We start from the raw sequence: 22,781 nt of genomic DNA on the forward strand, positions 1-22,781 counted from the left end.
ATGTCCTTACATTGTGTTTTCTTTTCCAGATCAAACAATCAAATTCCATCGCTCCTCATAGCTTACATTTCCTAAGCCTCCTGCAGTACTGGTTGCTATTCTCCTGTCTTGTTTGCCCACATCTTTCTTTAAAAGTGCGTGTAACGCTTGAAACTGGATAGCGTGCTTCAGCCAAGTCTGCCTGTTGCTAAACAGAACAGAAATAACACCCTCCAATGTCTTACATACGATCCTCCTGCTACTAGAGCTCAGAACAGCACAACTATTTTGCAGCACTGCACAGTCCATGACCCACCACAATCCCAAGGCTCTCTCCTGCAGTATTTTCTCCTAACGAGACAGTCCTCATTTGACGTGTGATATTCCTTCCTAAGTGGCGTACTTCATACTTCTTCTGCTAGAATTTTATCATGCTGAATTTAGACTGGGTCTTCAATATCTCAGGGTCATTTTAAAACCCAGTCTTGTACGCCGTGACTGGAATCACTGCAAGTGTTATAAAAGTACAATCCATTCCATCGCCCAAGTTATCACAGAAAACACCAGCGAAAAATGATCCCAGAAAATTCCCTGGGAGATCCTATTTGTGTGTCCTTCCTTTTTGACACCAATCATCAATAAAGGCTTTTAAAATACAGGTTTTCACTAACAGGACTGTTATAGAATACAAAAAGGGCAAAACTCTTCATACATCTCACTGTGGTCAGTAAAACCAGTTACCTCCCTTCTAGTGTTAAAGGCTGAGAGCCATCCTAAGAAAACTTTTCAAAATCAAATAAAAATTGTATGCGACATCAGGAAAAAAGCAGCAAGTTGCTCTCAGCCACAGCCGATGACAACCCTCTAGAAGTGCTGTTTAACAACTCCGGTTGAAGAATACAAGCATGACTATTTCAGTATGCCCACACAATTCTGAAGCACAGTCCAATTTAATTTAGAAAAAAAAAAAAAAAAAAAGAGAGATTTTCCTAAAATTACTATAGTATAGGTTTTCAATTTGTATTACCATAGCAACAAAGGACCTCACTTGAAATGAGACCCCCCCCCTCTGCTCTCGGTGCCAGTGCATAATGCTCAGAAGAGGAGACAGCCCCTGTCCCACGCAGCTCGAGGTGCCTCTCCCCGTCCCGCCCCGAGGTGCCGGAGCCCACCCGCAGGAGCTGCCCTCCCTCCAGGCGCCCTGCCCGGGCAGGTAAGGCCAGCCGAGGAGCAGGAGCGCAGCAGCTCTGCGCCCACCGGGAGCCAGCGCACGTGGGGTGGGAGTGGTTTGCCCACGAACGAGCCCGTGGCAGAGCTGAAGACGCTGCCGGCTCCTTAACCCCGCCACCCGGATTTAATTCCCCGCTTAAATTCGGAGACGGACCCCGCTCCGAGTAGCTCCCACCCGGCTGTCCCGCGAATTGCCTTGCAGAGCGGGCACAGGGAGCGCTCCCCTGAGCTGTGCGAGGGGTGCGATGTGGTAACCCCTGCACCTCGCGGCGGTGCCGAGGGGATGGAGCAGGATTTCGGCTTTCCTGGAGCCATCCCTCTGGAGGGGGGGGCCGTGTGTGTGTGTGTGTGTGTGTGTGTGCGCGCCTTGCACGCTTCCTCGGGGACACCCACAGAGCCAGGTGGGAAGAGCACCACAAGTTTATTAAGGGGTGCCACCGGTGGGCAGCACCCTGCTTCCAGCACCCCACCGGGGGTGACAGCGGGGCAGCACCCGTCCGTCCGTCCGTCCGTCCGTGCGTCCTCCGCCCGCACAGCGAGCCCGGCGCGGCCCTGCCGCCGCCCCCCCGGTGCCAAGCGCGACCCCAGCGGGCTGCCCCCTTGCCCGGCGGGCCCCTCGCCCCGCGGAGAAGCGGCTCCGTTGGCGGGAGGTGCCGGCGAGCCCCTCCTGCCCCGGCCCCGCCGCCAGCTCGGGCGCGCCCCCGCGGGGCGGGCTCTGCGCGCCTTTTGCGCGGCTTTTGCGCGGGGGAGCCGCCGGCCGCCTCCCCGCCCGCCGCGCCATGCGGAGCGCTCGGCACCGGGGCCCGCGCCGTCTCCGCCTCCGGCTCCGGCCCGGGGAGCAGGGACCTGGGGAGCGGGACCCGGGGCTGCGGCCGCCCCCATGCCGCGGGGCCGCCCCCCGCCGCCCGGCACCGGCGGCGAGCGGCAGGCAAGTTTGCGGGGAACTTTTCCGCCGGGGCTGGGGGCACCGGGAGGCAGAGCCCGGCACGGCACGGCACGGCACGGCACGGGGGGGGCTGCCCCGGGGCTCCCCCCCCCTCCGGGGGTCTCGCGGGCCCGCGGAGGGGTTGCAGCAACAGGTCGGCTCCTGCGGCAGGGCTGGGAGAGGGAGCGCGCTGCCTCCGCTCCCCGCAGCGGGAGGCGCTCGGCTACCGGCAGGGACCTTCCCGGCTGCTCCCCGCCTTCCTGCCGGCTGGAGGAGCTGCCTCGTCCTCCACGCTGGGTTGGTGGTGCTCCGAGAGCCCCTCCGCGGCTCCCGCTCGCTCTCGCCGAGCCCGGTGCCTGCACGGCTCGGTACGGAGGCTGCCGGCTGAAATTTCCTCGTCTTGGGCTAATCTGAAGGTCTCTTGCAGAGTTATTTCTGAAATACTTGAGATGTCTTTGCTACCGAGCTATTTAGTGACTTGCGGTCGTGGCAGCTAATAGGTAAAGTTAACTGGTCTTGATAAACATTGTATTTCTGGCAGATTTTTTTTTTCCGTTGGAAAAGATTTGGGGGGGCAGAGAAAGCATTCGTAAAATATCTGCTCAATGACTACCTTCATTTCAGCGGCAAAATAGGGATATATGCAAATACATGACAAATCCTTTACTTTATAGCAAGATGTTTAAAAGACTGTTTTCAATGTGACTTGCTAAAATTGCTTAACAAATATATTTCAGTGCAAGCAAACTACCGTAGTTATTAGCTATAATCTATTTCAGACCATTCTCCTGGGGATGTAAGTTATCTAGCAAAGTTATTTCACTTCTGAATGTTATCGGCAGAATAAGGCTCAGCTGTATAAAACAAAACACCGGGTAACGTGTTTGTCATCATTCAGTTTGTAGGATGTCAAAAGATGCCCTAGAGCGTAACACTGACCAGATCCAGGAGAGCAGTATGCAGATGTGATTTTTTTTTTTTTTTTTTGAGATTCTATGTTTTTCAGGATGATTTTGGTTTATGCTATACATTGACCTCTGTAAGTTTTACTTCGATTTGGCTGGAGGTTCACTTTGCAAGCAGAGCTAAAGTTTGAGATTTGTTGTTACTACCTAGAGAACCGTATGAGTATAGCTTGAAGTATTGCAGGGGGGACTCTGACAGTGGCAATACAGGATGGAAATCAAGTGTCAGAAGAGAGCTGCATTTAACACTGCCTATTTTAACTAAGGAAACTATAAAGCATGGAGGATCACTAAACTGCAAGACCGTTTCTTACAGAATCCTTTCAGACAAGTCACTGTATTCACATTCACCCTGCACTGAAACTTTTTTTTGCTAAATTTCCAAATGGAAAAAGGCAGCAGAGATCACTTCCAGGCACTGGAATTGATAGAAGAGTCCAGGGGGGAGTTACGCATCTTCCTTTCATGCTTGTTATCACCCAGGCACAACTTTGAATTGTCTGCATCACAGAGCAGTATCAGGACTCCTTGCAGGAGCTTTGATTACATCAGAGATGCACTGCAGAATTCAAAATACTGCAGAGGATGCTGGAGGGGGGAGAACAGAACTTGGAGTGGAATTTTAGCATGTTACTTTGGATTTTTATTTCTTTACCTCAGAAGGGCATCTTTAATAATTCTTTCCCCATTGTCTAGGAGTCTGGCACCCTTCCTGAATTTGTGCTGAAAGTAAGGGCAGTACAGATTTCTAATTCAATTTCTTCACCAGACATAATGGATCAGAATATCATCTTGTGCAAGAGAGATTTTTGAAAAGATGTTACATCTTGATTGACATGCACAACACACCATTTAGAGTCACCAAGAGCTCTTGGTATGGGACAGTTATTCTGTATTACCATGGTTTCTAGAAGCCAGAACTACGACCAGGACTGTATAATGTGGTTAGAGTTAGTTCTTGCCCTGGTAAGCTTACAAACAAAAGTAAAGAAGCTCAGAGAGAAGTGATTTATCAAAAACAAGCACACATGATGAGCAAAGGAGCTGGAAAGAACTGGACTCCACAAACTCCTAAGCATTCGATGGGCAGAATGCTCTCTCAGATGTGGAGGGATTTTATCACTGGGCCCTACTTAACCAGAGCAGTTTTATCTGAAGGAGGATTTTACTGTTATACTACATCCTTGAAGTTCATCTTGTTTAATTGTTGTGAAAATGGTTGCTGTAGGCTAATGTGTTTTTCTGACTTTATATTTTATATTTATGTTCCAGTAACGCACTCCTCAATGCATTTCTTACACCTATGCCCAATGTCATCAGCCTGCAATGCACGAGTAAAGTAGGTTGCTCTTTTTGCAAGCTCACTAACAAAAAAACCCTTTCTATTCTTCAGATAGCTCCCTTCTTAAAGTAGTGCTGATCATCATTCTGTAGAGGTGCCTTCCAATGAAGAAACATGCAAAGAAGCGCATGGCTTTATTTTTCACCTTTCTCTTTTCCTTCAATTCAGACCATCTTTTCTATTGTCCCTTATTTTCTCCTATTCTTCCCTCTTAGATATGAAGCTTTGTGTATCGGAGGTAAAAAATCACGTAAATAACACATGTACAGCATGAAATACCAAAGCTGCCTACGTGGAATCTGTGGGCTTGCCAGTTCTGGTTATGGAAATAGAAGGAACCACCTTTTATAACTGCAGTCACTGTGTGTTACACAGGGGATTAATTTGTCCAATTTATTGTCTCGCACAGGTCGAGAAGCTGGAAGTGAAGAAAGAAATTATTTTTTCTTTGCTCTGTTGTTTCACAGTTGATGCCTCAGGGTTACAGCGTGTGTCTGACACGCGAACATTTACATTTCCCTCTCCCCATTTCTTTCCATTGTGTCAACAATGGATGTGGTGGGAGATCAAACCAGTCACAGAGATGAGCTGCCTCCTCATTTTTCCTGGCTGAGATTCAGAGGATAAATTGTTGCTAACCAACATCATCTGGTATTACAGAAGGGAAAGCGGTTAACTTAGCTCCCATTTTTCCACAGTCTTCCATTAATCATAATCTTTATTCTCTTTAGGCAAGCCCAGCCTTAGACATAGTTGAGGCAGACGGGAAAAAACTTGTTTCTAAAGAAAAAAACAGTTACTCTTAAGGAGAAGGGTCCTACGTAACCATGCCTCAGGTAGCCCCGTTTTCCCGCCTACAGCTTGAGCTCACAGTGGCAGTATTTCTGCAGATGGGCATGCTTTAATAGAAGACCAGCTCTTAGGTCACAAGGAGTGCTTCATGGGATGGGACTGTAAGTCAGGGTAATTACAAGCTCAACTGCTCCTTACTTGCACTGTTCAACATGCTCCAGCTAGCACTATGTGAGCCAGCTGTCATTCTCCTCAGATCCATTCATTTATCTGAGCCCTGCAGCTTTAGCAGTGGGCAGTGGCAGAGTGCCACTGTTTGTCGTGATGCTCCGCTGATAATCCCAGTGTTGGCTGGAGTACTCTAGACAGTGACTCTTTAGTATGATTACATTTTGTGTTAATGTTCTTTCAGAAAACAGGACTTGCAGATCAGTACGCCTTCACTTAGTCTTTTTTGAGACAAGACACAAACTGAAATCAACTAGAAGTTTACTTGAGTTTATTACATCCTCCTTTTCTAAAACTCCTTTGGAAGTTTTAGAATTGCCCATTGCCTGCCATGGGGATTCCCAAGAGTCATAATTCTGGAGGAAAGACAGAGCCACTCAGCAATACAAGCAAGTATGTAGTGATAAGGTACTGAAAACTGAACATAGTTAAGATTTTAGCAGAGAATGGGTTAACCCTCCAAACAGCCGCTCTCAAATCACTAGCAATAGCAATAGAGATCCCACTTTGGGATAGGAGCAAGATGACAAAGCTTACCTCTGCCAAAAGGGCCAGAAAATGGTACCACAGCTCTTGAAAGGTCTGAATCATGCCTTGTCCATTCTTGTATATTCCCGTAGGCTTTCTTTTTCCACAGTCCTACCACAGGCCCTAAAGGTAAGTAAATGAATGATTTCTTTTTGTACTAAAGAGTATACACATTAAAAAATCAAAAAATATCACTCCATCCAAAGCTCAGCTGTTTGTAAGAGTATGTAAGGTACTGCTTCATTTAGAGTAATTTTGGGAAGTTTGGGAGCAGGACTGAGACAGTATTTTATTGAAAATATTATTTTAAGCCCCCATGCAGCAAAGAAAGCCTGTTGCTCTTAAACTGAAGTGCAGCTGTAGTGTATTCATGTTTGGTTTTTTTCTTCTATAACAGGTATGTAATGTTACTGATGTGGTTTACAAACCCCAGCTTCTGAAAACAACAGTTCTGTGCTTAAGGATTAAACATTGTGCATTAAGCTGTAGCTGACTGTGGGGATGGAAGACCTAGAAGCAGCACTGTACAATTCTCCTGAGCAAGAGCAGACTTTCAGACTGACTTTTAAATTGCAGTGAATTAGGGAGGCAAAACCTTTTAACATTTCCAGTACCTGTTTTTTTATACCGATTTGAACTTTGTGGTCCGTGCATTCCACCAACTTCATACTAGTTTTGTGTGAGCAGAATTTGAATCTGATTTTCAGTCATCTTAAGAATTTTTTGGTTTCTTAGAATCACAGCTGAAGGTAGTCACCTTGGTTCTCAGCTACTATTCAATGTTAGAACAAAGACCTATTGCTGTGTATAGGGTGCCAATTGTAATTGAAATAATATTCCAATTTTTGTGTAGAAACCAAGTATTTCTTAACAGTCTTTCGTAAATGAGACTGTAAAAGGGGAGTTGCCATGTCATTGAATGTGTAAACTCTATACAAAGATTTTATGTGATTGTCAATAGAAGTGTTTTTTCCAAAATTGTTTCCATAGGGCCTTTTAGAAATTAGTCTGATACTGTTTTTCAGAAGTATTTACTTAATTACAGCATAATTGACTTCTGATTTTTTCTATATACTTAATGGGAACTAAAATAATAAAGATTTTAACATGTAATTGTTAAACAAAAAAGACATAATTTCCTTTTCTAAAAAATACACTTGAATTCTGTGTTCCTACATGATACTATCATAAGTTTGACACTTCCTTTCTGAAGCTGGAATATCCTGCCACATGCAGGAATTATTCCTGGTTTCCCTCTGTACCCACTGGGAACTGAGACCTCAGCACTTGAGACAAAAGTTCGCCAGTGTCAGTAAATAGAGTCAGTTCTACCTGACTGGGCAAAAAGAGCCTCACCAGAAAGCTTTTCTGACCATACTCAGCCACTGCTGATTTCTTTCCAATTATTTTATCAACCATAAACGTTTCTGAGCTTCAGTCACTACATTTGTTCCAAACTCGAAAACAACGCCTCACTCACTAAACCCATATATCTGTTTTTCGTTCCAGAAGACACTTGCAGAAGTAGCGAAGTGATGTGAAGTTATCTTCCAAGATGACTCTTCTACCTGGAGAAAATTCTGATTATGACTATAGTGCCCTGAGCTGTGCTTCAGATACTTCCTTCAACCACACATTCTTTCCAGAAACAGAAACCCTTAAGGGAGTCTTTTACCAAAGAGCCAAGCTAATTCACCCTGAAGAGGATCTCCTGAAAGGGTTTCACCCCGATGATCGGAAGCATCATATTATTATAAACGTAGGGGGCATTAAGTATTTGCTCCCATGGACCACGCTTGATGAATTCCCATTGACACGTTTGGGACAACTAAAATTCTGCAACAATTTTGATGACATTCTAAACATCTGTGATGATTACGATGTGACATGTAATGAATTCTTTTTCGACCGCAACCCAGGAGCATTCAGGACAATCCTGACCTTTTTGCGGGTTGGAAAACTTCGGCTCCTGCGGGAGATGTGTGCGTTGTCTTTCCAAGAGGAGCTGCTCTACTGGGGAATTGAGGAAGACAACTTGGACTGGTGTTGTAAAAGGAGGTATCTGCAAAAAATGGAGGAGTTTACTGAAATAAATGAACGGGAGGATGACCTCATAGAAAATGAAACAGGTGAAACATTAGAGGAGACAAAAATTGGCTTGTGCATGAGAAAGTTACAAGACATGGTGGAAAGACCCCAGTCTGGCCTCCCTGGGAAAGTGTTTGCTTGTTTGTCTGTTTTATTTGTAACTATTACAGCAGTGAATTTATCCATCAGCACCATGCCTGACCTAAGGGAGGAGGAGGAAAAGGTAAGTTAACTTTTCAGGATGGAAAACAGTATATGCTGAGAAGAGCAGAACAAATATAAGGTCTGACGATATTGATTTGAATGGGGATTTTGCGGCTGCCTTTAGAGGGAAAAAATAGCACAAAGAAGATTGGAAATCTTACGTGACTGTGTTCAATTACTTGTAAGAATCAACCATATCAAGTTCTATGTCCAAAGAAAATTTTGTTAGTGGGCATTCTTCAGTATACTTGTATTGTATAACACTTTGTTAAGCTTGCATTTGGTATTTAGAATGCCTGAAATTACCAAGCAACGTCTTCTGTGCAATAAGTAGTTCTTTTCTAAGTTTTGCATTTAACTTGATCCAATTTGTCAATGTGTTTCCCCATAGCAACAGCTTCAATTCCTTTAATATTTTGGGTTTTAAAAAGCCCACAAAACTCTCTTTCTGTCACCGTACCAACTAAAATAGTTATTATCCAAGTGCCGATTACAAACTCCTCCTCTTTCCTCCAGGGTGAGTGTTCCCAGATGTGCTACAATATTTTCATTGTGGAGTCTGTCTGTGTGGCATGGTTTTCACTGGAGTTCCTGCTAAGATTCATCCAGGCAAAGAGCAAGTTTGCATTTTTGAGAAGACCGCTAACCCTGATAGACATCATAGCCATTCTGCCATATTACATCACTTTGCTAGTAGATACCACTTCAGTGGGCTACAAAAAGCCCAGCTCTGGGAGCATCTACCTGGACAAAGTAGGTCTGGTCCTCCGTATACTCCGTGCCTTGAGGATTCTTTATGTCATGCGGCTGGCCAGGCACTCCCTGGGGCTGCAGACGCTGGGGCTGACCGCTCGCAGGTGCACCCGGGAGTTTGGTCTCCTGCTGCTCTTCCTCTGTGTGGCCATTGCACTGTTTGCACCACTCCTGTATGTCATCGAGAACGAGATGGCGGACTCGCAGGAGTTTACCAGCATCCCCGCGTGCTACTGGTGGGCTGTCATCACCATGACCACGGTAGGCTACGGAGATATGGTTCCCAGGAGCATTCCCGGCCAAGTGGTGGCACTGAGCAGCATCCTGAGTGGCATCCTCCTCATGGCATTTCCAGTCACTTCCATCTTCCACACGTTTTCACGGTCCTACATTGAGCTAAAGCAAGAACAGGAAAGAATAATGTACAGGAGAGCACAGTTCTTATTAAAAACAAAGTCTCAGATAAGCAGTGCATCACAAGGGAGTGATATTTTATTCCCCAGTCTCTCTTCTGAGACTAGGGACAATGAATGAAATTTAAGTTGCTATTTTTCCTCATGTCAAGTAATGTTTTGTTGTATCAGATTTCATCTTTTAATTTGCTTTGGAAGCATTTTACAAAGGTAACCCTCATATTAAAAGGAAGAAAAGGGGCTATTAACCAGGAACTGATGTGGTTTAAGAAGGCTATTATTATGTTGTTTCTCCCCCTGACCTTCCCAGTATAATGTTTGGGACAGATCTTTCACTGAAATCACACGGTGGGATTTTAGGGATTGAAAGTTCTCTGACAAAAATAGGAACAACATATAATTCTGTACTTGACAGGCTGTTTTGTCATTTGTAATACACATTTTTTGCAAACAAATCACAATGTATATAATCATTAAGCAGGCTGCCATTTTTCTTGGTCTTCTTGTATATAAATAATGTAAATACTAGAAAATTAATGGCTAAATTCTCTCCCAGTAAAATGCCTCAGAGTGTGATGGAAATAACCACAGCTGTTTGTCCCATTGTGCTCTTAAAAACATTAAGATTTGTCGTTCACAACACCAACTGTATATTTCTGTGTAAGTCAGCCATAAACGTAACAGGAAAAAAAAAGAATAAAACTGTTTGTATCATAACCTCGCTAAAGATGTAAATACTTAGAGCTCAACAGCTTCAAAATTTAAATGAAGTTACAACGTTGATCCTATGTCACTGAATGCAGGATTCCAAGGAACAAAGTCTTTTGAGTTTTGTAGCATTTAGCATTATCAAGAGGAGAATAGCTGCAAATCAAATGAAATATGCATGATAAGATGCCAGTCGTTCCCTACCATCTGTTTCCATGTTTTTACTTTACCTCAGATACGAAACAGAATTAAAAGAGGCCTGTTTCCAGGGGACACCCTACCATTACTTGGCAAATCAATATTGCAGCTACCCATTCACATTCTGCATTTGGTTCTTTAAAAGGAGCAGAAAATATATGGTCGTGGGAAGTTGCCAATGATGAAAAAAAGAAAATATCATTTGAGTCATGGAGTGGGGGTACTGACAGCTTTATACTTTACTGTCCTCAATCACGAGGGACCTGAGACTTAATTAACTATAACTTTACCATTATTACAGACATCACAGTACCAGAGAAAATTTTAAATAGGCTATGAAAAGGCAATTAGGTCCTAAAGCACAACTGTGTATTATTCATCCACACACGTCTTGGTCCAGGTTCCCCTGCTGAAGCCAGTGGGAGTACACGGGTCAGCGAGGCGCTCGGCTTTGGCACCTCTTTCTCTGGAGATTAATGACAGACCTCCCATTTATTTTAGAGGGAACGAGGCGGGTTCACATAACAACTCAGGAGACAAACTCCAGAACTTTAAAAAAGTGAGTGAAATCCAATTGCTTGACTTCATGTGTGCTCAGAGGTAAAGAAAAGATAAATGTATGAATTCCACTTTTTTTTTTTTCCTCATTACCTGTTAACAGCTAGGGAGAGATCTGGAAGTTCCTCAGCCTGTGCTATTTGCTCAAGTCCATGTTACACTGGTTTTCTGTTCAAATGTCTTTAAAACACAATTTGAAGGTGTTTTGGTATGCTTATTTTTAAGAAATAATTACAAAACTTGCAAAAATGCACTCTACAAATAATTAGGGATCTAAGACTCTTCAGCCTGTCATAGGTAAACGTGCCTATGGAGCTTTACTGCAGCGCTAAAATACCCAGTCTAAACTCTTGGCAATTAATTACGTGCCAGAGCTAGGAATGCAACCAGCTTTTCACTCTTGTTCTTCGGCTTTAATTAGAGTTGGACAAAAAACAGGAACATTGTGACAAAAAAAAAGGGACACATTTTCCATCCAAAATACTCTTAATTTCAAAAATGTTTGATCATCTGTAGAACTGGCTTCAACACAAGTGCTATACATCCTTCTACCTTTGTGTCAGCAGTCATAAAAAGAGCCGGTAATTAGATTAGTCCTGTGAGCAACAGTTGCTTATCTAAGAACGTGTTTGACAGGCTGAGCCAGAAATGAGAAGCTGTAAGTGAATATAAGGAGAAATCAAGATTTACCAAATAAAATCTAAGCTTACTTCCTTTTTTTTTCCCCTAGCTAATAAATGCTGAAGATCTGTCCATTTTCTCAGTGCCTTTACAGTTAATTCTCATTAATTTCATGTATCACTTTATTTTTATGCCAGAATTATAGCTTGATTCTGAAGTCCTTGTCCAGAAAAATATAAAAATAAATAAATCACCCTGAATTTGGGTGTTGGTTGAGCAAACCTGTGAAAGCATCTTGCCTGTTGGGAGTTCTGCCTGAGCCAGGAACAAATTAGCCTTCCAGGATGCACCCCTATGTAATTTTGAGCTTGGCAACACATCTCTTGTAAGCATACCAACATGTTTCACTGTGAATCACTGTAACAAACTTGCTTATGTTTTACACAAGGTAATGCATACTGTAGTCCTTATGCTAAATAAAACCAGCTATACGTCTTAAGAGCACAAGATTAGTATGAAACCCACATGCTGCGTTCCAGCTTCTACTGTGAAGGCTGAACGTTTAACACGATTATGCCTCCTTACAGCACATTATCTGAAATTTTAGTCAAATTCATGAAAATTATGCGTTGATTCAAAAGCTGGCTGTTTCTAGTGACACAGCTGACAGCTACCAAGTCAGCTATCACTCCTTTTTTGCATTTTAACAGCATGTGCAGTCAACAAGAAAGTCCCAATAAAAACACTTTGTGCTTTTCTGAAGTCAAAAGAATTGTTTGAATTGCCACTGATAAAGAGTGGTGCATGTCTCCAATAGAGGTAGGCTTACATTGCTATTTATATTAACCTGTGTATACTGCAGAAATATGTACAGTATGAATTCAAACAGCAGCAGCTGTATTGGTTTTGATTAATAAAGTGTTAGGTTCTCCTTTCACTTCCATGTCCTTCTTAAGGTATAGAGAAACTCAGACATGCTACAGGCAGGCATGACAACCCGGGATCCTCATGAGAAATGAGCAACAGTTGAGAGAGAGTTTGGGCTGTAAGTATCACTAGCTGAAGCATGCTGGCTGTGAAAAAAAAATGCATTTATTAAGAAATAAAATTCTCAGTATAGAAAAATCTAGGTACCAGTTCAACAGTTTGAATAGGGAAAACTTTCTTGCACGTTGTCCCAAGAGTCACAATCAGTTGCTGACCTGTTAATTGGGACATAACCTCAAAAACAATTTTAACCATTTAATCAAAGAAACTAACAGGTTTCAGAAAAGAACTGGAAGGATGTGTGGAGATTGATGACAAGAAAAATCCCTAATAAAACCAGAACTTCCAGGTAAAGGTGTTGTATTAAATTATTTGTTCCAAAATCTGTCCCTTCTTCATCTGCATGTCCTCAAATAAATGGGATAAAATCATTGCTCCTTTGTTTTTCCCACTGTAATTCAGTACTTCAGATTTCCATAGTCAGAGGCTTTAGTAGTGTTACAGAACAGTCAGAGGCTTTAGCAAGTCCAATTAAGCGATACCAACAATTATGCAGAACTGAATCATGAATTTGCACATCATCAGATATACGTCTGGGAAGGAAAGCTGGCATGCTCTCTACATTCATGACTTGTGTGGGTAGAATTTAACTGGGTATTCAGGCTGATGCAAAAGCAAAGAAGTTTTGCTGTAGAAGGTTCTCGTTCCTACTGCTATAGCTCTGTGGTGTTACTAAACCAAAGTTTCACAGGAGTCTCTCTGAACAAAAGCTTTCCGCTCAGTCTTCCCCCTCCAGGCTATGGACTGAGGCTCAGAGTCAAAATTCACGTTAGGCACTTACCAAAGCACCTGAAGCAACAGCCTGTTTGCTGGAAGATCTGACTCACCACTGGCAGATGTGTAGTCTTCCCCATTCTTTATTTTTTAAACAGAGGGTGCCTAGAATGAACCAGATCCCTAGTTCAGGTGTCTCGTTAAAAGGCCAGTGTTAGGTCAGATGAATTGGAGCCTTAATCTTGAATTGCACAGACCCACCGATATCTTCCAGCACTAACTCTACATTATTTGTCCTTTCTGCGTCTCATTCGCTACCTGTGGGGACCAAGAAATAGGAAGCAGCACCCAGAATCCTGGGCCAGAGAGGTCAGCTTGGTCTTGGCCGAGATCAGTGTGAAACAATGGCAGTGGCAAATATGGTTCTTGGCAGCTCGTGCCTGACTGAAATAGTTCTGTTCCTCCCAATTACTGATTTGGTTTTTCTTTTAGCTTAGTTAAGAAACAAGACCAGTAAATTAAAACAAGAGGAAAAGAACATACTTCTTTAACAAAGCCATAAATGTTCACATCCCTCTCTCAGGTTTGTAACAGGCTGAAAACTGGAGTGGATGCTTCTAAACCTACAGATTTAATTGACTCTGTTTAAGCAGAAATTAGAAGTAAAAGTGACAAATGTGACTTTGAAGACTGGGACATCAGTCTCTGCTTGTGCATCAGTCAGTGCTACAATGGTTCATGGCCTAGTTCTTTCCAGGTTAATAGTTCTGTTGGCTCCCTTGTGTGAGATTTAACAGGAATTTAGTATCTATTTATCCAGAAGATGATATGGGTACCAAAAATACAGAAAAAAAATGCCTAAAGTACAATGTCTTCTGAAATGGTGGAACTGTGGTATCCCATAGGCCATCTAGAGAACACAAGAGAGTGCAATCTACAAAAGCTAGACAGAACTGAAGGCCTGAACTAGAGTTCACGACAGTGGATGAATGTCACCCCCAGCAACAAAAATACCTTCAGAAGTTCTATTGCTAACATAGAAAATGCTTAACACTAGATTTACCCACTCATTTACCACTTCTTGTATGGCATTTCATAATCCCATTTCAGCACTGGTAATGATCTCAGTGTTCCTAACCTAGTAATGACCACATAAAAAGGACGGGAAAGCAAATAAGACTGGTTTAGATACAAAACTTCCACCTCACCGCAGCACTTAAGCTTTGTGCATGTTCTGTCTCGTCTTGTAACTTTAGAGTGTAAGTCCTTAGGACAGTATTCCTTGTCTGGCATCAGTCAGTCACTGTATAGGACTACGTAAAGTCACACACCACAAATTAGGATAAATTCGTATACCACAAATAAAGTCAAGAACAATATTGCCTGCACTGCACTGCCAAACTGAAAATGTTCCGAGTTTGGCCTATTAATTATTAACAATAAAATCAGAACTTCCTCCCTTTTCGCTTGTTGTTTTTCTTTGTCATTTTCCAGCATCTCGTGTCTTCTGAAATAATCCCTAGAATTCACTAAAGGTATCAGGAGTGCTATTAGCCCTGCCAAAAGCAGGTTGAAGAAACTGCACAATCATAGCATCAGGGGACGTTTCTGCTCTGTCCAACAGGGTTTTACTTTCTCTTTGCCTGTGGGAACTAATCCAGAAGCAAACGTCACTTGAACAGAAATAAAGTTCTGCCATAACTGGAAACACAGTAGGCCAATTAGGGTAATTAGAGAATATTTGCTACACTTGATAAATATTCATTCATTATCCCTGTAGCCCTTGTGACAAGTTGAACAGCCTTGTGCAACACTGAAGTCAGCTAGGGCACATAAACACATGTAGTGCTGCCAAGATGAGGTTTCAGCTTCTCCTTTATCAGGTATCCTATTTAATGACTGCAGTTTTGTAGCCATACTTAATTACATTCATAATTTTTTCCCTACATTCATTGTGGGTCCAGAAAAACAGGGCTTTAACTACAATAATTAAACTGACCTGGAATACAAGCAGTTTCCAGCCCTCATCTGGAGATTAGAATTAAAACCCAAGGCTGCTTGTTTCCAAAACTAGACAGATAATTTTACAGCTCTCAATCATTCGAGTTAAGTGGTCAGTGAGTATAGTAATGTTTATCTTTCTGCTCAGTATAACACTGTAATTTAAACGGGTGCCTACCACAAGAACAAAGTTGTGTGGGCTAGCATGAGCTCCTATACGTAATTATATAGAGAGGTAAAGTTTTGACACACAATTACTGAACAATACATTGAAGTAATGCTGCTCATTTTCATTAGTGAAACACTTCATGTCATGAAGAAACTGAATAATATCATCGAGAGCTTTTATATCAGTAGCGGTTCTCAGGCCAAGCAAGGAAAAGACGACTCAGTATCACTCAAAAATAGAAGCACATCTTGGGAAATCAAGCAAATCAGATCCAACACTGTGGAATTGCAGGTGTCTTTGATTATTGAGAGGAATGCTTCAGGGGACAACCTGAGTGGGGAAATTAAGACTGCAGAGTATCATGTGGCACAATAATTGGGTGAAGTTATCTTTTAGTTAGGTGAAAGCAGAGAGCACGAATTCAATACGGCTATCACAGAATGAAAACAAACATGATTTGATGGGATCAGAAAAGCAGCACCAGCAACAATAGTTGGCATCCCAACATACGGGCTTCTGTATACCCTAAAATTCATTAATAAAATATTCTTCTTGGTGTGACGTGCATAGATCTGTGGATTTTTTCCCACTGACTCCTTGCTCTTCCTACTGACAACAGTAACTCTGGCCCACAGCTAAAGTACTTCAACCACTTGCACAAGACCATGATGCATATTTAAATTTTTGCATATGATATGCAAAGTCAAAGTTTTCCCTATAAACCAAAATTTATCATTATTTACTGTCTTTGAATAGAACTGTATTTCTAACTATAAAAGTTTTAGCATCAAAATGCAGCCACGAAGGATGGAATGGTCAATTCTGCTAGACCACATTGGTGAATTCTGCAGCAGAGTCAAGTTAATGATAAACAGTATAAATCCTACCTGTGCGTCAGCATTTGGTTAAGATAACGGGTTTTCATCAGCGCAGACCACAGAATGTGCCCAATTCAAGGATCTTACGTTGCCATCTACGGGCCGCTCCCGGCAGTTCACTTCTAAGTCCCAGGAACCCTGTCCTAAAAGCATCAGTTCACACCAGTCATCGTTAAAAAGATGTATAAAAAAAATAAGAAATTGCTTGTGAAATATAGAGGCAAATATTCAATTCCTTCCTTAGCTTGCCTTCTGCACATGTGGACTCTCATTCGCCAGAGCAGGCTGTTAGATCTGCAAGCAACCAGGGACACCTGTAACATAATTGCTTGCAGCACGGCTCACCCTTGCCTGCCTCACCTTCCCACTGGAAGCACCCTGCGGGCATCACAGCAACAGCGGATCACACCGAGAGCCACAAGAGAGGACAAGGTGCCCAGGGGAGTGGAAGTCTGTTGATGTTGAGAGAAACACCTGAACAAGACCCTTTGCAATAGCAGCTCTGGTGTGGAAGAAAGGCTGTCGGCCTCTTCCTGATATTGATTTGTTGGTAGGTAAAGGAAAACTGAAAGCAGTCATGTCACACAGACAAGTCTAGGGCACCATCTCCAGCCAGAAAGCACCAGTTCCCCCAGCAGCTTGAGGCGTAACCTCACAGGTAGAAAGTCTACATGATCAAAAAGCTTCAGTCTTCGCCTGGAAGAATATCAGGCACAGACACAGCCCTGCTCTAAAGCAGAAGCCTGCCCAGCCATGAGGTCAGTGGTATTAATCACAGCCGTGAGTATTACCTGAAATTAATAATGGGAAGACTAAAAGGAAGCTGTTTCAGAGTCTCTGCAATCTTGCACTATGCCAGGAAAAGTCACAAAACTTCTCCCTTCTGTTCAAGTTTATCTGTCTCTGGCATATACAGCACTCAGCAGCACCAGGATGTTAGAAAGGAGTCTCCCCCAATGTCTATACTGTGCAAAAATGTAAAGCCTTCAGTATTCTTAGTAATTTTCACATTGTACTAGAATGGCCTTTTTTTTTTTTTTAGAAGTATTGTACATCAGTGCTGTCACTATTTTTAACCACAGTACAGAGGAAAAGGAAATAAAAAAGGAAACATGATAAAAATCTACAAAATGATCACTGATTTAAAAGACTGACAAGATAAGAACATGAAATTTAAGCTTATCACTATGAAAACTGAAGAACTGATCAAGGTGACTGCACTCAAGAAATAATTATAAGAAACCATCTCATAATGGTGCTTTAAATGGACTGTCACATGGCACTAAAGATATATTAGTAGAGAAGGAGCTTAACACTAATCAAGGCAGGAGATGAAAAGGCCATAACTCAGAGCTTTGGGCAGAAAGCAAAGGATAAAAAATAAATTATTGTTTAAAAAGCAAAGTGTCAATATTCAGATATTCGCTGGATCAATGGAGGGAGTGATTCAAAGACGAGCACTGGGGTTCTGAGTGCTGAGGAAGCTGCTGGTGCTCTCATCTGAGGGGCAGGACAATACAGACACATAACAAACAAATTCAGTTTCATTAAAAGGACACCTAAAAGGGCTTTTAAAACGTTTTAACTATCGATACACCTGTTACTACCACAGGTACAGTAATAAAATAGAAACCAAGAGCAGAGTTTCACAAGCGTGTTTGAAATGGACAATATGCACATCCTGGAAAGGATTTCTATAAATTCCACCCAAAACTTACGGTCCTGTCACACAGTATGTGTAATACGCCTGTGCTCCATGCGTGCACATCCATTTGTGTACATACATGTAAACACAAGTCTGTCTTTTTTAAGTTTCAGACCCTTATATTGTGAGGTTAGAAATCTATTTCATGACGTAAGAACTTCCTTTCGCTATTCACGAGCAGGTGAATGCCCGTCTGTACCAGAAACTTCATTTCCCAGCCAAACACACGAGAGGAGCCATTTTAAATTTGGACATAACCTTTCCTTGCGAGCCGAGATTCAGTCTCCTAGCAACAGCACGAACACCTTGTGAGCAAATCTGCAGCTTATGAGCACGGGAGGGCCTCGCGCCGCGGGCACCGGGAAACCACAAGAACATTGGCAGCAGGTTTCTTCCTGCAGGGAACGATGATGAAGGCTCCCGTCAGCAAAACTCAGAGCTGACGCACGTGTCCAGGCTCACCAAAGGCCCACTGCCCCCATCACCCTGGTGTCTGAGCACCCCAGCCACATCCATCTCCCTTTTTTCTCCTCTAGCTACAAGGGACAGTGAGAAGCACTTACCTGAAGGACAAAGAGCAGACATTTTGCACTCTTTGAGGGATAAAGTCCAAGTTGTTCTCATTTCTTGAATCAGAGCGCCTGAGCTCTGGGTGTCAGAGGCCTATTCCGTGGTGTTCAAATGGCGCTGTCCCTGAGGAAGGCAGCCCTCGTCCCACCTGCCAGGCTGCAGCTGAATCCACGGGCATCGCTTTGTGGCCGGGATGCCTCTGCCCCAGCAGGCCTTCCCAACCTCATTCTGGCTGCAGCTGTAGCCTGACTGCAGCTTCCACTAGATGCTATAGTTATAAGTAGGCCTGATACAGAATAGGAATATTTATGGCTGGGAAACTTGTGTTGCAATAGACCAGGCTAAATTTATACCAATTTCCTTTTCTGATAACTTCACGGCAGGTGTCATTTTGGATGGAAGCTATTTTTTGTTCTTCACTACTTTTTACCACCAGCATCAAACAGAAGGATTGCAACGACTTCACAACAAAAAGGAGCAAATTAGGTCAGAGCAGCACCATCACAAGTATATTTCAGTTGGCTTTTAGAGTCGGCGGAATCAACCGTATGAAATATATTCTGAAGACAAGATTAAATGAATTGATCCAATGATAAAAGACTAGAAAATAGGCAAGCAGAAGCCACTTTCCTTTCCTAAATAGACCAGAACGTAACAGTTGCTGTTCTGCTGCTGTATTGTTCAAGCTTCTAACTGCATAATAAAGGTTATACCATATTTACACTGTAAGTGGGCAAACATATGTCACTGTGTCCAGCAGAGGAGATACAATATCCCATTGCTTGTCCAAGTCACAAAACCTGTGGATTTGAGATCTCAGAACTGTTCTAGAACAAAATACTCCCTTGGGATCTGATCACTAGAGGAAGATTTAAACACACCACAGAGACACTACAGGGAGCCGGGGTAGAGTGATTTGCTCAGGTGCACAGCCAAAACCTAGCAGAAACTTTGGGTTTCTTCTCAGTCTTTTACATTATTCACAAAATCATCACTCCTTTGGACAACTCAGCTATTCAAGGAGAAAGCTCTAAGAAGTTTTTGCATCTCCTTCCTAACCATGGGTTCTAAGCATACACTGCTTCTTTTCCTGTGCTGTATTTATTTTCCCCACAAAGCTCTTGAAGCTGTGGTACAAGGTAAGCAGAGGGGCTGGTACGTTTAACCAGTGGTAACAGAAACCACAGAAGGTATTAACCACAAACCAGTCTGTGTGTGTGTGTTTTCCTGTGGTTTACGTTGATGTTTGCTAACTGCTCTAAACTTTGCTACCCTAACACGTTAATATTTTACTCTTCTGTTAGTCTGTAGGACGAAATGTATGACACTATCATGCCCACTAGAAATTCAAAGAACTAGTACTTCCTCTGAGGAACACCAGTCTCTAGCCACAGTTATTGCTGCTTTTCATTTTTGCCTCTCTTTCTTCTTGTCCCAGCTACTCTCTTTAACAAAGTAACTTCTTTTTATTCAAACCTGCCATTTGAAAACTACTCAGTTATTTCTGGCTGAAGTCTTGTAATCAAACCAAGCAACCCAGTTTGGTTTTATCGAACTTCTTGTACCACTTCAGGCTCCACCTTTTTTGTTCAGCGTGGGTCCAAGTTTTGAAATAACCTGCTCAGTGTGCAGTGACTGATTCTTCCTTCCAGCAAGGCAGGGTTCTGCAGGAGAACTCAGACCAGCATAAGAAAGATGATCTCCCTCTTTATTTCCATCTAACACTTTGCAGCATTTGCGAGACTTCTCACATAGCAATTATCTTTATAAGCAAGCTCTGCAAACGTGGATCTGCTGGTTACGTTTTGGTTTCAGCAGTGAAGTTACACACACAGCTCCACTGTTGTGAGGGATTGTCACCACAACCCAGAGCATGGAGCTTGTGCACTTCAGTTTGCATTCACTAAAATGGATCCACACTTCTGATGCCTGTAGAACAGGTTACACCCAGCACGTTCTTTGTGGCGAAATCACCTGCCAATAGGCAGCAAAGTTTCGTATTGCTGAACAAGTAACTGCGAACAATCTCCCCAAATGTAGCCTGTTTGCCCCAGCAATAATTCTCAACTATAGAGTATGCTGTTCCTGTTTAAGCCTCTCCCGTTTTTCTCCAAAAGACTTCAGAAAACTGCAGCCAAATTGCAGATTACTTCGGACCAGTAATCGAAAGATGAGCGTCTTCTCATTATCAGCACTTTCAAGAAACCAATTCACTGCCTACAGCAAAAACAAGTGAAGCTGAGGAATTTCCTTTTTAAGCTTTGTTTCAGCATATTTGCTTTACTAACCAGCAATGCTATTTAAGATCTTTGTCTCTACGTGACAGCTGCAAGCTGTAAGGCATTTTACAAAGTAATTGTTCCTTCTGAAACATACAAAAAAGGGGTTGTAAATGAAAAGATGACATTATATTATTTCTCTTTAGTTCCCTCCCTCAGATAGGAGCACTTCTCAGATGATCTCAGATAAATGTGACCTGTGTAGGTCAATCCATTTGCCTTCTCCCACATGAAACAGCTGCCACCTTTTATTAGTATTAGGTGATCACATGGGAATAAAAGGCAAAAGCTTCCAGTGTCATACAGAAAGGAATGCAGGGGCTGAACATACTCTTATTCCAGAAGAAAAAGCAAATCCTTGTTACATTCTGATCCACAGCTCTTCCAAGATTTTCCACTGACATGAGCAGACACTAATGGAGGAGCTTCAGGTGGAAATCTTGCAAAAACAATAATACAGCACCCAGGAACTTCAGCAGTCTTGCAACGCAGACTTTGTAAGAATGTCATTAGGACTAAACTTTCTATACGTGAAACCGGTCAGCATGAACATTAACGGTGAACCAGGAGTAAATGTAGCTTATGATTAGCTATTACAAAGATGTAAATCATGGACAGCTATTAGTTATCTTTCTGTATTTTAAAATAATTTTATAAGGTTTGATTAAAAGTAACATCTGACATCAAAAATGTGAATATCTTTTTAAATTGTAAGCTTTGTTTTTAAAAATCTGACGTCTAACTCCTTATAAACTTTTGTCTGCATGAACAAAAATCTTTTCAAGAGTTGCTAAAAAGTCACAGATAATAATGCCTAGTAAAAGGAAAAGCCTAATGATCCTTTGGAGAAATTAGTTGTTGCTGTTGGGGGGGGGGGTGTCTTAACAGTGGATTCTTTTTCCCTTAGAGTGGTCTTGCTGCATTTCAAATATACTGGAACACGTACACTTTTTTTCCCCAGTCACTTTAAAGATCATCTTCTGACGTCTTACAAGACACTACTCTTTTACAGACCACCAGCCGAGAACACTGCCCTGGACTACACACACATTGGCTGAACCCAGCTGGCAATTTTATCAAAACATTACAGTACCCACTGTTCTCCTTTTTTTTTCTTTTTAATTCTGCTTCGTGCTATTAAGTCAGATGCATGCATAAACTAAGCAACACGAATAAAGTTCACGCTGACACTGTAATGACTCGACTCCTTCTAAAATACACAGTGATAAGCAAGCCTTTAATCTCTGGTGATAGAATGACTCAGTTTCATGAACAACTCACCTAATTAACCAGGACATGACTTAAGTAATGTCATCTGTAATACTGTGATGGTCTACTGTAGGAAATACCAAATGCACCATTTTTTCATTTCTGTTTTCAAACCAGCATCTTGATTTCAATGAAAATTACAATTATTCAAACTGATGCAAGTGCCACCACCTCACAAGACATCATCTGATTTATATCAAGGGACCAAGAGGTCTGGCAGATTCCACACTGCTAGCATAACGCAGATGTTTAATCACAGATTTAAAGGAATGCAAGCTTAAAAGATATCCCACACATGAAGCTGAAGATTATAAAGAGAAAAACTTTCAAAGTGTTAACATAAATCCTGAGTTAAAAGATGTTTATCGTTATAGAAGCTTTAAACAAATGAATGTGTTTGTTCTGATCCCCTTGTTCCATCACTTTTCTTACAGCGTTTTTTAGAGAGCTAGAAGAGGCACAGCCAGCTGTTGATTTGTGATCTGAAGTTTCTGCAGAGGATGTAGGTTTGCTGTCAGTAAGTTCACGTACATTTGTACTGAACACACCTGTAGGCTTTTTTCTTTTTATTTTAGCTTTTAAACACTGAAGACAGACATAAAAAAAATATATATTCC

General features: G+C 42.3%; 1 protein-coding gene and 1 long non-coding RNA gene across 6 annotated transcripts in view; one reads left to right on the top strand and one right to left on the bottom strand.

Annotated features, from left to right (window-relative positions):
* Positions 1-2,000: 2,000 nt before the first annotated feature.
* Positions 2,001-12,469, top strand: KCNG1 (potassium voltage-gated channel modifier subfamily G member 1). Of its 4 annotated transcripts, none has more exons than XM_048072487.2 (3): positions 2,001-2,137; positions 7,499-8,300; positions 8,798-12,469. In XM_048072487.2, exons 2-3 carry the CDS (start codon positions 7,545-7,547, stop codon positions 9,566-9,568), a joined length of 1,527 nt encoding a protein of 508 aa, XP_047928444.1. In that variant the 5' UTR covers positions 2,001-2,137; positions 7,499-7,544; the 3' UTR covers positions 9,569-12,469. The 4 variants fall into 4 exon arrangements, with proteins under 4 accessions (XP_047928444.1, XP_013045563.1, XP_013045578.1 ...); XM_013190109.3 differs by lacking the exon at positions 2,001-2,137 and adding an exon at positions 2,497-2,634; XM_013190124.3 differs by lacking the exon at positions 2,001-2,137 and adding an exon at positions 2,518-2,634 and having other exon boundaries at positions 7,502-8,300.
* LOC125183797 (uncharacterized) overlaps positions 5,999-22,781 on the bottom strand; it is a 40,372-nt gene continuing 23,589 nt past the window's right edge. Inside the window, exons 3-6 of one of the 2 annotated variants that reach the window (XR_010825216.1) lie at positions 16,351-16,484; positions 9,026-9,430; positions 7,931-8,051; positions 5,999-6,112 (exon numbers count right to left, since the gene is read on the bottom strand). This is a non-coding gene — a long non-coding RNA (uncharacterized lncRNA). The remainder of the gene's footprint in view (positions 6,113-7,930; positions 8,052-9,025; positions 9,431-16,350; positions 16,485-22,781) is intronic. The other variant, XR_007166406.2, reaches the window with a different exon arrangement.

Source organism: Anser cygnoides, chromosome 16 (genome assembly GCF_040182565.1).
Source record: "Anser cygnoides isolate HZ-2024a breed goose chromosome 16, Taihu_goose_T2T_genome, whole genome shotgun sequence".
Taxonomy (NCBI): Eukaryota; Metazoa; Chordata; class Aves; order Anseriformes; family Anatidae; genus Anser; species Anser cygnoides.